This window comes from Vipera ursinii (genome assembly GCF_947247035.1).
Source record: "Vipera ursinii genome assembly, chromosome: 3".
Classification (NCBI taxonomy): domain Eukaryota; kingdom Metazoa; phylum Chordata; class Lepidosauria; order Squamata; family Viperidae; genus Vipera; species Vipera ursinii.
The window spans coordinates 106,302,605-106,319,676 of record NC_139516.1 but is presented as its reverse complement, the minus strand read 5'-3'; the positions used below and the strand labels follow the sequence as shown (position 1 = coordinate 106,319,676).

General features: G+C 41.7%; 1 protein-coding gene across 1 annotated transcript in view; it reads left to right on the top strand.

Moving 5' to 3' along the window:
- RGL1 (ral guanine nucleotide dissociation stimulator like 1) overlaps positions 1 to 17,072 on the top strand; it is a 114,431-nt gene that overhangs the window by 34,569 nt on the left and 62,790 nt on the right. Inside the window, exon 3 of the mRNA XM_083359083.1 lies at positions 12,416 to 12,624. Within this exon, the coding sequence (XP_083215209.1) occupies positions 12,416 to 12,624 (209 nt within the window). The remainder of the gene's footprint in view (positions 1 to 12,415; positions 12,625 to 17,072) is intronic.

Sequence of the window (17,072 nt, the reverse complement as noted above, 5' to 3'; positions counted from 1 at the left end):
TTCTCATTTACGCGCCAGGAGCGCCTATCTCTATTGTCCTTATTGATCTCTAACCAGACTGGACTATGGTCAGATATAGTTCTTGCACAAATCTTTATCTTCTTAGTCCTAGAAAAAAAATCATTAGTCAGTAATATAAAATCAATCCTGGAAAAAGATTGATGTCTATCAGAAAAAAAAGTATAATCCTTTTCATGTAAGTGTGTATCTCGCCAAATGTCTCGCAATTCCAGATCATCCTTCATTTCAAAAAAAGATTTAGGCAATCTAGCATGACTCAGGGCACGCTTAAAGAAACCAGATTTATCCAGCTGTACATCCAGGACACCATTCCAATCTCCCATAAAAATAAAAGATTTATAATCCAACTGGGTAATCTTTGTATGTAGTAAACTAAAAAAATCAGTTTGTTGTTGGTTAGGAGCATACAGTCCAACTACAAGCGTTTTTTTGCCTTCTAACAGCAAATCTATCATAACATATCTTCCTTGTTTATCTACTTCAATTAGTTCCACTGTCAGAGTACTCTTGACATAGATAACCAATCCATTTTTCTTATTAATTGCAGAAGCAATAAATTGCGTGCCCAGCCTTGAGTTCAACAAATACTTTTGGTCCATAACCCTAATATGCGTTTCTTGCAAACAGATAACATCAGTCTTAAATTGTTTTAAATATTGAAAAACTTTCTTTCTCTTCTGTGGTGAATTTAATCCATTAACATTCCAGGTTAGGAACTTAGTCGCCATTCTTGGCATCCCAAAGCTTCTGGAGCACGTCTGCCAGGACCCCTTTAACTTCCTTAGGCCGCGCCCCACCCACAGCTTCACTGTAAGTACGCTTTGGGGGTTCCATAACTTTCTGCTGATCTTGCTCTTGCTCTTGTCTCACTCGTCTTAAGGCGGCACGCGTTATCCTCTGCTCTCCAACAGCTGCTGATGAGACTGTAATTTGATCCCCTCCAGCACCATTCTCCTCTATCTGTATTCCTTCAGCATCTTGAGACTTTCCCTCGCCATTTCCCTTTACAGGTTCCAGAAGTGGTAGAGGGGTTGCTTTTAAAACTTTACTGTAAAAATCACGTGCCTGAGTCACTGTAACCAGACGATGTCTTTTACCTTCGTGCATCACCACCATGCCCACTGGAATCTCCCATCCAAACTTGATGTCACATTTCTTAAGTTCCTGTGCTAAAAAGGCAAAATCTTTCCTTCTCCTTAAAATCTTTGGAGGAATCTCTTTTAAGACCAAAACTTCTTGCTCAGCAACCACAAACTTAGTATCATAAGCAACTTGAATAATTTCATCCCTAATTGCTCTCTTTGTAAAGTAAACCACCACATCTAGGTAGCTTCCTCTGCCTTGCAATCCATGAGTTCACACGAAAGATTTTATCTATACTTCCCTCAATTTCAGCTGCTGACTGACCCAGTACCACTTCCAAAGCCTCGGAGACCAGCTGCTTTAGGTCTTCTTTAGGATTCTCTTTTAAGCCCCTGATTCTGATAGCAAACTCCATCTGATGGTACTGGACGAGGCTCAAGTCTCCATCCATTTTATCCCTAATATTTTCATTCTCTAGTACTTTTGCTTCTAATATAGAATTCTTTTGACTAAGATCCTCCACTTTTTCATCCAAGCGTAGCACACATACAGCCACAGCTTCAATTGTAGGCAAGATGTCTGCCCTCATTGCTCTAAACTTCTCTTCCATCTTCTCCTCCAGTTTCTCCTCCAGCTTTTCCATCATATCTGTCATTAATTGTGAATGCTTTTCGAAGGCATCCTGTAAATCCTTAAGCGTCAATGCTGGTGCAGGTGCGGGAGGAAGCAAAGCTTGCAACGAAGTCTGTTGCACCGGGGAAGCCCCCGCACTCCGGAGAACTTTGGAGGCTTTCGTCGCCATCTTCCCTCACTTTCACTTGCTGCGCACTTTCACTTTAAAGCCATAAAATCCATTGAGCTAGAGAGTAAAGATAAAAGTCCACTTCACCTTGACCTCCTGTACCGCTCTGCCTGCGTCTTCATACTCAAGAGTCTTTCCTTCTGGCAGGGGTGGTTGCTAACGCTTGGCTCTGCTCCAAAAATCACGGAGCAGAGACGCTGCGCAGCCCGGAGCAAACCCAGGCTTCGGGGGGGCTCGATCCTTCAGCCGCCCAAACTTAAAGCTCAGGCGGCCCCGGAGAGCTCAACCCCTACCTGGGGCCTCACCCCCTCCTCTTCTCCCGGGGAGGGGGCTTCCGAATCACCAAAACAGCTGATCGGCGCTGTTTTCAGTGATTCAACAAAGCAGCGGAGCGGACAGCCCGGAGATGGCTGTCTTCAGCGTCGCGTCGCCACCGGAAGCTCCACTTATTGTTGTATAAGTTAAAGCTCATCTTCTGCCTCATCTTTTTAAATTTCTTTATTTTCTAAAATACGTATACAATTCACAAAACAATATTCAAACTTTTAAAACTTTCAAAAATAGAAATGAGACAAATTCACACAAACTAAAAATACAAATTTGGGGTGGGTGGGAGGATGTATCTTATATCAATAGCCACTGGTTTACTCATCTTCTGCCTCATCTTATAGTACACTCATGCAGTGTCCAGGGTTAAATGAATAAATGGTTTGTTGTGTGGATAGAAATCTGTATCCCCATACAAGAGTTGCAGTATATAATTGAAGACAGAGCCATGAAATGAATACCCATAGCCTTTTAGGGCTAGATGAAATTACCCTATAACCTCCAGCATTACTAATTACTAGAGAACAACTTCCTTTCTATACATTGTTTATACACACAACATTGGTCTGGTGAGAAATAAGTGAGCAGACTGCATGCATCTCATTAGTCACTTGAGAAAACTTTCCTACATATTTACACATGGATTTCAGACTGTAATATCAGGCAAGCAGCAAAACCATTTGGGAGAGAACATATACTCTTAATCAGATGTTATTTGCTTTCATTGAAATAAATGTTCTGCCTACAGAACATTTTCACTCACTTGATTATTATCAAGTGATTATACACTTTAAAGATGGAACTACTTGTTCTTTGGGGAAGCATGTGTTCTCTTACCCTGTTTTGTTGATGCAAAATGAATGCAGGGATGGGATGTGTAGCTGCTCAGTAGACTGCTCAGAGGAGGGAAGTGTTTAACCTCTCCTTGACCTACTAATCCTCTGTTACAAATCTTCCTTCTCTGAGTCTGCTTGCTACGTTTCTCAGTCTCTTTGTTGGTTCAGTCAGTTTCCCAGTATCACTCCTTGGCTTGTAGAAACAATTACATTTGCAGGAATTTGTAATTGTGTTCGAAAAAGAGCATGGTCACAAAACATTAAAGCCTCACTTTCCCATCAAGTTTCTCTTGATGGAGGAATACTGACAGATTCCTATTTCCATGGAAATATGAGAAAGTATAATTGAGGTTAGAAGGATCTAGCTTCTAAACACATATTCATAGTGTTGGGCTATTAATTTGCAGGGATTTTTTATTACTCTGAGGAAAAGTCATCTATTTTTAATAATAGAATAAAAGTAGTCCTTGACTTGTGACCATTTACTTAACAACCATTCACTTAATAACAGTTTGAATTAATAACTGCCTCAGAAAAGGTTGCTTTATGGCCTGTAAAGCACTTCTGACCTTTGCAAAACATTTCACACAGACACACACATACACATCACAATTGATCATGTGATTGTGATCTGTATACTTCGCAAGTGGTTGCCAAGTACCCTGTGAACATGTGATCGTTGTTTTCAATATTCTTTGCTGGCTTCCCCAGAAGTTTAATGGGGAAGCCAGCAGGAAAACTTTCAAGCTGCTGCTGCCTCCTGAAAAAACTCCCTCTTGTCTTTGATGGCTGGCTGAAAGACCTGCCTGCTGAAGGATTTCAGCTCCAGGCCAAACCAAACAGTCATAGAGCTGAAATCTCTTGGCTGGCAGCTTGTTCAGCCAATCTCCAGAGAGAAAGAGCTGCCCATCAAAGGATTTCAATTCCATATGAGCTTGGATTGGCCTGAAGCTGAAATCCTTGAGAAGCCAGCTCTTTCACTCAGACCCCATTGATTAGAGGGAGCTAAAATCCAAGCAGGATTTTCAGCTCCTGAATGGTGAGACAGCACAGTAAGCTAAGGAATGTGATGTGCCTCATGGGAGTTGGGGGCTATTCAGGGGTTAAAAATATTTTCTTGGCAGGGAGGATTTTCAGCCTTTGAGCAGAGACATACACTGTGGTCTACCCCAAATCCTTGAGGCACTCTGTGCTCCTTATCTGACACTTTGTCCACTTAATGACTGGGAAGACTGCATTTGCAGTCATTGACCAAAGCAGTCATGGGCTGTTTTGCGTAATGCCTGCTCTGCTCAACAGCATTCTATTCCCAATTGTGGAGGTAACTCAAGGACTCCCTATTACTACATATCTTTCTTATATTTATATAGACCTAGAGCTGGCAACCTTTTAACTGCTAAGACCACCTTCTCATGGGACTAGTCAGCTAGGTGATCATGGGCCAGTCACTCTCTCTCTGTCTTGGGCAGTGGCAAATCACTTTCAAAACTGACTTGAAGACTCTGAAACCTGCCCCACCCCCACACATTATAGATATTGATTTGGAACAATATCCTCATAACAGGTAAAGAGTATTTCCATGGCACTTTTGAGTTAAATAACAGTGAAATGTGAAAGCATGAGGGTAATCCTTTAAAAACAACATGACTTTTCTTGACCTTCAATGAGGTATCTTATGTTCTTCATTCTTAAGTCCTGCTGATGAAAAATTGCCCTTCAGCTATAAAAGTGCCCTTTGAAAAGTAATCAATGTGGTTTACTTGTAGGTGGACAGCTGGCCAAGAAGCAAACCCAAAACTCTCATTTTGTTTTCAGGAATCATTCAGAAAAGAGACAGTCTCTGATTGAATCCAGATTGAGCTGTTTCCTGTTAGCGTGCTAACTCAGCCTGTAGTGTCTTATTCCACAAGTCAGTGTTATTAAATGGTTGCCTGCCAAAACTCTCTTAAAAATTTGGGGGCAGAACTGCTTTAATAACGCAGACCAAAATTATGCCTTAGATGTTCCTTCAAATGACTTCAAGCATATTGCTGTTGGTAGCTGATAAAATGTACTTTTATTTTTTTAAGCACACAAATGCAAGGAAACATTTTTCATGTCTCCCCCACAACTGTAGCATTCCTTTCCTCTAGAGAACCATCAAAGCCCAAGTCTGAATATTTTTGGGAAGAGCTTTACTCAAGTTTCTGTTTCAGCCTGAATTAAATAACCAGGTGTGGTAACTTGAATTTGGATTGGTATTTTGGGGTGTATGCATAGGGTGGGTGCTATTTCTAAATGGTAACTACCAAACATTATTGGTCAAAGTTATAAACTGAACTAATGAACTAAATGGGAATGTAGAATGAAGTATATCAAAAGCTTATTGGAATGTTTTTATGTTATTGATTGATTGATTGATTGATTTAGAAGATTTATATGGCCACCCACTCACTCTCAGTGACTCTGGGCATCAGTATTAAAGCCACAATCTGATTTTTATTTCTACAAAGAGAAGAAATACAGTAGGAAAAATAGGAATAAGATACAGAAGAAAAAAAATTCACAGGTTAGTGGCATACACATTTAATCACAGACCTAATGTCTTGATAAATTTTATGGAGATTGTGGCATGTAAAGAAGGAATCTTAATCCCTACCTCTGCTGCAAAAATCATGATTGTCGGCAGTGAAGCTTACTACTGGGAAGCTGAAAATCAAAAAAGCATTTTTTCAGAATAATACATTTCACTAAAAGGCATTCATTAGATGCATGGGATACCTGGGTTGTTGTGGGATTTAAATTAGGATGAGATGGGAGGAAGGGAGGGGGAAGATAGGTTATGCAGATACAGGTTACATGTGTAAGGGAGTACAAGTATCTTATAAATTCACAGTTGCAGTGTGTTACAAGCCCATTGTATTTGTTGAGACATTCTGAAATTGCCTGAAAACCTTTGAGTATGTGAGTGAATCTCATTTGATGGTGGTGTTAACATTTTCCAAAATGGTTACTTCTGAAGTCTACAATAGAAAGTCCGATTGTAGGGAGTTGAAATGCTGTGATATTATGTGGTCCTTGTTTTGAGCCCTGATGTCAAACTTGTGTCTTGTTACTTCTTTTGTACAAAGTTTTCTTTTTTGCCCTACATAGAATCCAGAGGGGGATTGTTGTCAGGTGGCGGCATATAGTATTGGAGCATTAAGCAGAGATATAATTGTATGAATTTTAAAACGTAGAGAGCTCTGTTTTATGTTTTTATGGTGAAATGATGAAAAAGTCTTTCATATTGCTTTTTCCATTTCACCATAAAAACATAAACATGGAAGGTAGCTCTGCACATTTTACAATTATGTGCAAATTCATATAACTGCATACAGTAGTGAAACGTATGCAGTGGAAAAGACCCTTTCACCTCCACTATCACCTTGATACTGTAACAGAAATTGGAGCTTTTCTCACTTGGATTCTCTCTATAACATATGCATGGATGCTTTTCATAATCTTAAGTGCTAGTGATGGATCTTCTCTTGAGAGATTTCTGCTGTCTTCTAGAGTAGACCTCGCTGCCTTAAAATACTTCCTGATAGCGTTTCTTTTCCGGAATCTGTTACCAGTAAGGGGATGGACATATATGTTCCATTTCTAGGAGTATGATCTTGTAATTCGATGCAAATGGTGAAGAAAATTAAATATTTTTCACCACCTAGATATTTCCTAAGTACTAATCTATTCCCTTTTTCTTTCTTTCCTCTTTTGTTCTTAGTTCCCATCTCCCCAGACTGGTTTATTCATTATCTTTGTGGAAACTACATTGCTGGAAAACAAATTTGTGCGCAAGGTTCGCCACATGGTTAGCTGTTTATATGAACAGCTGCCCATGTGGTTTGGCTCAGCAGTACATATGCCAGGTCAGCTTCTTTATGGGTTCATCTTTAAGCATACATTTGATTACTGTGTCTGACACACACACACAGTTCATGCCTGCTATATGATGCACATATATTGAAATACATATTTCACTAAAATAATGCATACAGAATCTTTGTTTCACAAACAATCTGTTTTTTTTAAAAAGTAAAGACAGATGAAAGATAGTACTACTAGCTCTGCCTCCTAATGTTTGGTGAATTTTTGACTTCTCCTTTTCTTTATATTTATGGGACAGGTCATGCCATCACACTAGAAATTTGACTAAAAGACCTCCAATGTCCCTTCCGACTCTGCTGTTTTGTTATTCTGTTACTGGTTTCAAATGAGCTTGAAGTTGTGAGTCCATTTTGCTAGATCAGGGGTGTCAAACTGCTGGCCTGCGGGCTGGATGCGTCATAGTGAAACTGTGCCCACCCCATTGCTGGCAATAAAAAAAGGTCAGGATATGTCGTGACACGTCACATGACGTTGTGAGTTTGACACCCCTGTGCTAGATGCTTAACTCTGGAAGACCATCTTCTGCAGACTTAGAATGACTGATCTATCTATGAACACTTTATTTACTCAGAATGAGGAGTTTTTGCAAGTCTTTCATGGCTGATCTAAGTTATCTTTGATTCTTATAGAAAAATAATATAACACTTTTGTACATATTCAAATTAGTCATGACTATCAAATAATTGTGTTTTTCTGATGAAATACACCATCCTATTTGTTAATGGATTAGGGTTCTCTGTGCTTTTTTGTTTCTTAGTTCATTGAAATGGAGATTCCTCATCCATCTCATTTTTTGAAATGAGATCCTACTATGCTGAACCACTGAAGAAAAAAATGCCTGCTAATAATTTAACAAGAATGAAACTAGAAAGTACAGTATAGCAGGGCTTTTCAACCGGTGGTACATGTACCACCTGTGGTACATTAGCACATGGCAGGTGGTATGCAGCCCTGCCCAGCCAAGTGTAATGGGGGAGGGAATGAGCCAGCACAGGCAAGGGCTTACTGTGAGAGAGTCCTCCAGAGCTGCAGAGTGGCTGGGGTGAGGCAAAGGCTCAATTCCAGCTCACCCCCTTATGAGAAAGGAGGAGGAGGGGGTGGAGACAGGAGAGGCTATAAAAGGAGGCAGTTTGGGCAGGAGAGGGAGAGAGAAAAAAAGAAGCAATCTTGGGAGGAGGTGGAGTCAGCTCTAGCTGCACCGAAGGGAAAGAAGAAGGAGGAGGGTGGTGGGAAAGGAGAGGAGATCAAGCAGGCCAGCCCTGAGCCAATCTACAACTGCTGTGGCAGTCACCTGTGCTGGCAGCAGCAAACAGGCAAGAAATGCCCTCCACGAGGAATGAAGAAAGGCAGCAATGAAGAAAGGCAGCATCGGCTGGAGTTGAGGCATGGAAGAAGGGAGGGATGGAGAGAGATGGAGAGTGGAAGGATTCTTATGTGCTTTTGTGACTTCAAAGTTCTGGGATTTGTGCAATTTGGGCTTTGTGTTCTTAAGGAGTGTTTGGCAATTTCTGTTTGGCTGATGGCTGATGTCTTGTGTTATAGATTCTATTGCTCTGCTATTGTTAGCTGTAAGTTTTGCTGCAAGGGATTTTGAAGTATTTTTCTCCTGAATGGATTTTGCCTGTAGCATTCCTTTACTTATGAATGGATCCATTATGCCCCTGTCATGGTCCGATCAACATCTCCTGCAGCTGGCCTTCCGTTTTGCTGGGCCACAGAACCGACCAGATGGTTCCGCCCCAGGCGCCTAATGGACCCTGAGCGGTTTCAGGTGGCGCTTGGGTCCCCACCTGCTGCTTTTGCTCACAGCCTGGCCGATACCTTGGTGGAAGCCTGGGAAAGGGCAGCCACGGAGGCACTCGACCGCGTTGTGCCCATGCGGCCCCTGACCCGGCATAGATCCCACTGGGCTCCATGGTTTTCTGCGGAGCTCCGGGAGATGAAGCATTGGAGATGGGGCCTAGAGAGCTGTTGGAGATCCAGCTGGTCTGAATCTAACCGATTGCAACTAAGAACCAATACAAGGTCTTATCTCGCGGCGATGAGGGCGGCGAAATCTAATTACTTCGCTGCCCTCATCCCGTCTGCAGATAATCGCCCGGCCGCCCTGTTTAGGGTGACCCGCTCCCTCTTCAATCAGGAGGTGAGGGGGGAGCCCTTGGAGGGTCATGCCGAGGAGGGTCAAAGGGTCAAACTAAACTAAAGCCAACATCTGGCAGACAAAATCGCTCGGATTCGGGCCGGTCTGGACTCCGACTGGGCAGAGTCTAACGGAGGAGACACGAGCGGTCTTGGTGATGTTATCTGGGAAGAGTTTGACCCTGTGACTCCAGAAGATGTGGACAGGATCATGGGGAGGTTGAGCTCCACCATGTGTTTGTTCGACCCGTGCCCCTCCTGGCTGGTGTATGCGGCTCGGGAGGGGACACAAGGCTGGCTCCAGGCAGTGATAACTGCTTCTTTGAGGGAGGGTAGCTTTTCTGCTGCCTTGAAGGAGGTGGTGGTGAGGCCCCTCCTCAAGAAGCCTGCCCTGGACCCGGCTGTTTTAAACAACTATCGTCCGTTCTCCAACCTTTGCTTTCTTGCGAAGGTTGTTGAGAGCGTGGTGGCGCACCAGCTCCCTCTGTTCCTGGAGGAAGCTGATTATCTGGACCCGTACCAATCGGGCTTTAGGCCCGGGTACAGTACAGAGACGGCATTGGTCGCGCTGGTGAATGATCTCTGGCGGGCTCGGGACAGGGGTTGTTCCTCTGTCCTAGTCCTATTAGACCTCTCAGCGGCTTTCAATACCATCGACCATGGTATCTTACTGCGGTGTCTCAGGGGGTTGGGAGTGGGTGGCACTGTTTTGCAGTGGTTCTCCTCCTACCTCCTGGGTCGTTCGCAGTCGGTGCTGGCAGGAGGGCAGAGGTCAGCCTCGAGGCCTCTTGTTTGTGGAGTTCCTCAGGGGTTGGTCCTCTCGCCTCTCCTGTTCAACATCTATATGAAGCCGCTGGGTGAGATCATTCATGGTTTTGGAGTGGGGTATCATTAGTATGCTGATGATACCCAGCTTTTCATCTCTACCCCAAACCAACCCAGTGATGCCCTCGATGTGATGTCCTGTTGCCTGGAGGCGGTTCGGGTCTGGATGGGGAGGAACAGGCTTCGGCTTAATCCCGACAAGACTGAGTGGTTATACGTACTGGCATCTTGGGAAATTCAGTCCATTCCATCTTTAACTATGGGGGGTGTGGTGTTACCCCCCCGTAGATAGGGCTCGCAACTTGGGCGTCTTCCTGGACTCACAGCTCAGTTTGGAAGAAAATGTAGGAGCTGTGACCAGGGGGGCTTTTGCCCAGGTCCGCCTGGTGCACCAGTTGCGGCCCTATCTGGACCGGTATGCCCTGCGTACAGTCATTCATGCGCTCGTGACTTCTCATATAGACTACTGCAATGCTCTCTACATGGGGCTGCCCTTGAGGACCACTCAGAGGCTTCAGCTGGTGCAGAATGTGGCTGCGCGAGTTGTGATGGGGGTCTCCCGATACTCCCATGTAACACCTCTTCTCCGCGAGCTGCATTGGCTTCCAGTTGCCCTCCAGGTGAGATTCAAGGTGCTGGTGATGACCTATAAAGCCCTAAATGGCATGGGTCCGGATTACTTACAGGAGCACCTGCTGCCGGCGTCAACTTCCCTTCGACCTGTGCGCTCCCACAGAGAGGGCCTCCTCAGGGTGCTGTCGGTCAGGGAGTGCCAGCAGGTGGCCCCCAGGGGGAGAGCATTCTCTGTGGGCGCGCCTGCCTTTTGGAATCAATTGCCTGTTGAGCTCTGGATGGCTCCTGACCTTCGCTCTTTCTGCCATGACCTGAAGACCTGCTTATTTGAACAGGCCGGCCTGGACTAAGGGTTTGGGGTATTTTTAACTATTTATTGTTAGGGCTAAATTAATTTAATTTTACTTTTAACTTTTGTATGTTGTATTTTAATTGCCCTGTACACCGCCCTGTCCTTCGGGAGAAGGGCGGTATAGAAATTCAAATAATAATAATAATAATAATAATAATAATAATAATAATAATAATAATAATAATAATAATAATAATAATAATAATTTGGGGAGGCTGCCTTAGCCAGCGACCAGTACTTAAATACATTTTTTTTCTTAAGTGCCAGTGCTCCTTAACTTTCCTTTCTAGCCAGTAGCTAATTCTTAAAGGGGAGTGTGCCTTTTTAAGCTAGTTCCCTCAATGGCTTGTCTTTTCTATCTCTGGAGGCTTTTCCTTGTTTGATGAATATATGGAAGAGGGAAAATATGGGGGTGGGTGGGTTCAAAGTCTTCCTTCAGAAGGAGATGGGAATGAGAAAGAGGGAGGGAGGGAAGGAAATCAATCAAGCCTTAGCACTTGGCCACCAGCAGTCCTGCCATTGACTTTGCTTGTCAAAAGGGGATCACATGACCCTGGGACACTATGACCATCATAAATATGAATCAGTTTCCAAGCATTCAAATATAAATCACATGATCCTGGGCATGCTGCAATGGTCATAAGTGTGAAAAATGGTCATAAGTCATTTCAATGCAATTGCAACTTTGAACAGGTTTTTTTTTTTTGGTCTTCACGTTTTTGACACCTTGCTAGGTGGTACTCAAATATTGCCATGTCCTAAAAGTGGTACAACCAGTGAAAAGGTTGAAAAGCCCTGCAGTATAGTGTCTGATCCCTGAAATACAAATGAAGGAATGTAACATTGCAACCATGGGTTTATTTGAATTATCTCAGATTTGGGTGTGAAACGTGGGCTGCCTAGAATAATGGTAAAATAATAAATTCCTAGATTTATTTTAAAAAGAAGAAAGCTTAGGGAAAACGTAGCTCTTCAAGAAAAGAAAAATCATAATTAATATGTTTCAGGCCAGCAAGCTTTGCTATGTTGAGCAAAGTTCTTTAGCATTCTGATATGTAAAATATATGTGTGGATGAAATTAAGCAGCTCAGATAGAATTGTTGCTAAATGGTAAAGAAGTTAATGTAGTTGCAACAAACCCATCTGCTCTCTTGAGCTCAGCTTCCATCACAGGGTGTCAGAACTGATTAGCAAGGGTATTCAGCCCTTAAAAGCTGTTGGCCCTTCCTTGGTTAACTGTTATACCACATTCTCTGACTCACAATGCCTGTAGAGTCCAGTTAGATCTCTCAGAATTCATAATGATCAAAATATGTTTGCATTAAGTCTGCTTCATTATTTGTTGTTTGCTTTAGTGTATGCACTCAGCTGCTTTGTGGTTTCCTCTTCTGCAGGTGTTCTCAAGCACCCGCTCTATTTTGTAACTACTCTAAATCTTCAGACCATTTCATTACAGCTGAAAAGATATTGTGTGGCAGTCTTTTTTCTACCATTAAAAGTTTAATACTCTCCCCTCCCCTTTTTTTCTTGATTTGTCTATTAACACAGGTTGAAGGGGACCAACTTCCGCCAGGGCACACTGTCAGCCAATATGAAACTTGTAAGATCAGGACAATAAAGGCAGGTACTCTAGAGAAGCTTGTGGAAAACCTATTGACAGCATTTGGGGACAATGACTTTACCTACATCAGCATATTTCTGTCAACATACCGAGGATTTGCATCTACAAAGGAAGTTCTGGAATTGCTCCTTGATAGGTAAGAAATGAAGAAAGAGTATATATTTAATAAATTAATATAACAGTTGTTTAAAACAATGGTGTGTTTCAAGAGATTATAATGAGCTGCATATTGGTAGATTAGGGTTTGGTTCTGAACATTCATTTTAAAAGTAAGGGTCTATCATTTGCTATTCCAGTTCTGTAATCAAATCTGTGTCTTATTCTGTTCCCAGTATGAATTCACTGTGGGAGCTTAACATTTAATATGCAATATTTAGCATCTAAAGTATCTCAGCATTTATTCCTCAAAGAAACTACAGGGTTCTTGTTATTTGAGTAGTAAGAAGATAGAAAATAGGTATGGTTTTAGAGTGCATCTTTAATGCTGAGTCAATGTGTATGTCTCAGTCTTTTTATATGTAATACCTTCTCTCATGTCATTTTCAGGCATCAGTCTTTATTCTATGTCCTTATTTTTTAAAAAAATGTCTCAAGCTTCATGCCAATGAGTTCAATAGGTTATTGCAGACAGATTTGCAAACAATCCAAATTTCTGGTTTCAATAAATGTAATTTTAGAAGTGTTTTATTGTTTAGGGCTACTTGGTTTAATTTATTTTAATTTTTGTATATTACGTGTTGTATATAGTGTTTTAATTGCCCTGTACACCGCCCCGAGTCCTTCAGGAGAGGGGCAGTATATAAATCCAAATAATAAATAAATAAACATGCTTATTTATCATTGATTAAAAATAGTAGGTTAGGCAGAGGTTCTCAAGCTTTCTTGGTTTGTTGTGCCCATTTTTTTGTGGAAATAATTACAAGTAAATTGATTATTGTCACTTATTCTTGCACTGCATCTAGAATGTACCCTGAGCTTCTGATTCATGGCAATGTTATAACAGTATAACAGCGTAAGAGTGAATGGCACATCTGTTTTGCAAGTCACTCTCTTTTCTTCTCATAAGTCAGTGGGGAGTTGACCTTATTCCATGTGAGGTTGTTGATAGTTCCATCCATTAGGCAAGTCTACACAGAAATCAACCCTGAAAGAAGTACTAACTCCCAGGGATGTGTCATCCCATCACACCTGGAAGGCATTAAGCTAGGGAAGGCTGGAATGTACCATTGATTGTTAAAATATTGTTGCCTGATTTAGATTAGAAGATACAAAGCCAAGTTGACTAAAGCCTTCAGTGTGATAAAGTAAGTTGTTTTTTCGCACACTAAAAAAGAAAAAAATGAAATAATTGGACACAATCACATTTTATTTTTTGCCTTTTCCCAAGAAATTGTGGCAATGGAGGGGTGGGTGAATGTGTGAGTGAGAGAGATTCTCAAGAACGTTTCATTTTTCATAATGATTTTGGCATATTTTTTTAAAGTTACAGTCATGGCCGAAATTGTTGGCACCCCAGACATTTTTCCAGAAAATCAAGTATTTCTCATAGAAAAGTATTGCAGGAACACATGTTTTGCTATACACAGGTTTATTCCCTTTGTGTGTATTGGAACACAACAAAAAAGGGAGGAAAAAAATCAAATTGGACATAATGTCAAACAAAACTCCAAAAATGGGCCGGACAAAATTATTGGCACCCTTTCAAAATTGTGGGTAAACAAGATCGTGTCAAGCATGTGATGCTCCTTTAAACTCACCTGGGACAAGTAACAGGTGTGGGCAATATAAAAATCACACCTGAAAGCAGATAAAAAGGAGAGAAGTTCACTTAGTCTTTGCATTGTGTGTCTTTGTGTGCCACGCTAAGCATGGACAACAGAAAGAGGAGAAGAGAACTGTCTGAGGACTTGAGAACCAAAATTGTGGACAAATATCAACAATCTCAAGGTTACAAGTCCATCTCCAGAGATCTAGATTTGCCTTTGTCCACAGTGCGCAACATTATCAAGAAGTTTGCAACCCATGGCACTGTAGCGAATCTCCCTGGTCGTGGACAGAAGAGAAAAATTGATGAAAGGTTGCAACGCAGGATAGTCTGGATGGTGGATAAGCATCATGAAATCTGAGGATTACCAAAAGATTTTGGGTCGCACTGTAGAGTCCAGTGTCAGAAAGCTGGGTTTGCGTCCGAGATGTTGGGTCTTCCAGCAGGACAATGACCACAAACATACGTCAAAAAGCACCCAGAAATGGATGGCAAGAAAGCGCTGGAGAGTTCTAAAGTGGCCAGCAATGAGTCCAGATCTGAATCCCATTGAACACCTGTGGAGGGATCTTAAAATTGCTGTTGGGAAAAGGCGCCCTTCCAATAAGAAAGATCTGGAGCAGTTTGCAAAGGAACAGTAGTCCAAAATTCCAGGTGAGAGGTGTAAGAAGCTTATTGATGGTTATAGGAAGCGACTGATTTCAGTTATTTTTTCCAAAGGGTGTGCAACCAAATATTAAGTTAAGGGTGCCAATAATTTTGTCCGGCCCATTTTTGGAGTTTTGTTTGACATGTCCAATTTGCTTTTTTTCCTCCCTTTTTTGTTGTGTTCCAATACACACAAAGGGAATAAACCTGTGTATAGCAAAACATGTGTTCCTGCAATACTTTTCTGTGAGAAATACTTGATTTTCTGGAAAAATGTCTGGGGTGCCAACAGTTTCGGCCATGACTGTACTATGAAGCCAAAATCACATTATATTTAGGGTAGAACTTCTGTCTCCTGATTTAGATTCTGCCACGATAGTTTTGAAAATCAGTGTCTTCTAAACAATAGAAGAAAAGATAACTGTATTGTCTTACAGTATTCATTTTGTCCTTGCAAGGAAATAACTTTTCAGGCCAAGGTACTAAAGTAACTTCTTCCTATCGCCTGCTTTGCTGGTTTCGCATAACTCATGTGGTTTCCCATGGTTTGTATTGTAAAACAAGAACTGAAAGTTACTTTAAAAGCAAAACAAAAGTATCAGCAAGCATGTGAATATTATCAAAGAGTTCTCTGCTAAGGATGACTTTTCTTTGGAAACTGTGTTTTTCTGGAAGTGCATTGCAAAGCAACAGGAGCTGTCTTTATGTTGTCCTGACAAGGCTTGAACTTCCTGTGGGCAGATTTGCCTTACTCAGGCTGACTGACTGAGGCACAGAATCGGGGTGGTGGAGGTGTGTGTGTGTGTGGCAGAAGGCAAGCTTATACTGCAGCTGTGCATTGTTGTTCTTGCTTTGTAGTTTAACAAAGAACATCAGTTTGCAGACTATCAATCTAGCACTTTCATGAAACAAAGCTATATATAGTATGTTCACTCCCTTCAGATGGGAGCTTTAGGAGTGTCAGTGGAAACATGAAAAGAGAAGCACTTTTCAGTAACCCAGCAGGAACCTATACAGCTAGCTACCAGCTGTGATTTGGAATGCTTTGGGACAAACGAGTGAACTTCAGGATAGGGGTTGTTTGCAATTAAGAAATGCAGTGAAGCAGCATTTTAAGATTGTGTGGAAAATACATTCCACAAATAAAAGTAAATTCTAGTTATCAGCAATTGAAGTTATTCTCATCAATAGAGAAATCTATAAAAGATTCATTACAGGTGGTCCTTGATTTACAACCATTCATTTAGCAACTGGTCAAAGTTACAACGCACTAAAAAAAGTTACTTATGATTGGTCCTCATGCTCAACGATTGTTACAGCAACACCACAGTCACCTGACTAAAATTGGGGCATTTGGCAGGCAGTATGTGTTTACAAGGGGTGCAGCATCTTAGGGTCATTTGATTGCCATTTGCAGCCTTCCCAGCCAGCTTTCAACAAGCAAAGTCAGGTTTGCAAATCGTGGCTTGGGAGTCAGGATTTATAATGAGAAATCAGCTTCCTTAATCACGAAGAAATGGCTAGGAGATACTCATACAGATACATAAATTAACTAATTTAGGCAGATTTCTAAGAAACTAATTCACTCTAAGGTTGAACTGCAGCTGGTCAGTTGTCTAATAGGTAAGGCATCAGTCTAGGTCAGGGGTAGGCAACCTCGGCTCTTTTATGACTCATGGACTTCAACTCCCAGAATTCCTGAGTCAGCTCAGGAATTCTGGGAGTTGAAGTCCATGAGTCATAAAAGAGCCGAGGTTGCCTACCCCTGGTCTAGGAACTGAGAGACTGAGTTTTTGTCCCACATTAGGCATGAAAGCCGACTGGAAGACTTTGCACTAGTCATTCCTTTTCAGCACAACCCATCTCACCTTACTGGGTTGTTGTTGTTGTGACAAAAATAGAAGGAAGAGTATTAAGAATGTTCGTTGCCTTGTGTTATTTATTTATTTATTTATTGAACTTATATACCGCCCTTCTCCCATAGGACCCAGGGCGCTTCACAGGGCAATTAAAACAACATTACAATACAAAAAGTTAATAACAATTAAAATAGATTAAATTATCCTTGATTAAAAAATCTAAACCCCCTATAACTCTGATTTTAAAAACCCAATTACAATAAGTTAAAAATTAAAAATTCTCAGTCCTGGCCGGAAAGCTCAAAGAGCCAG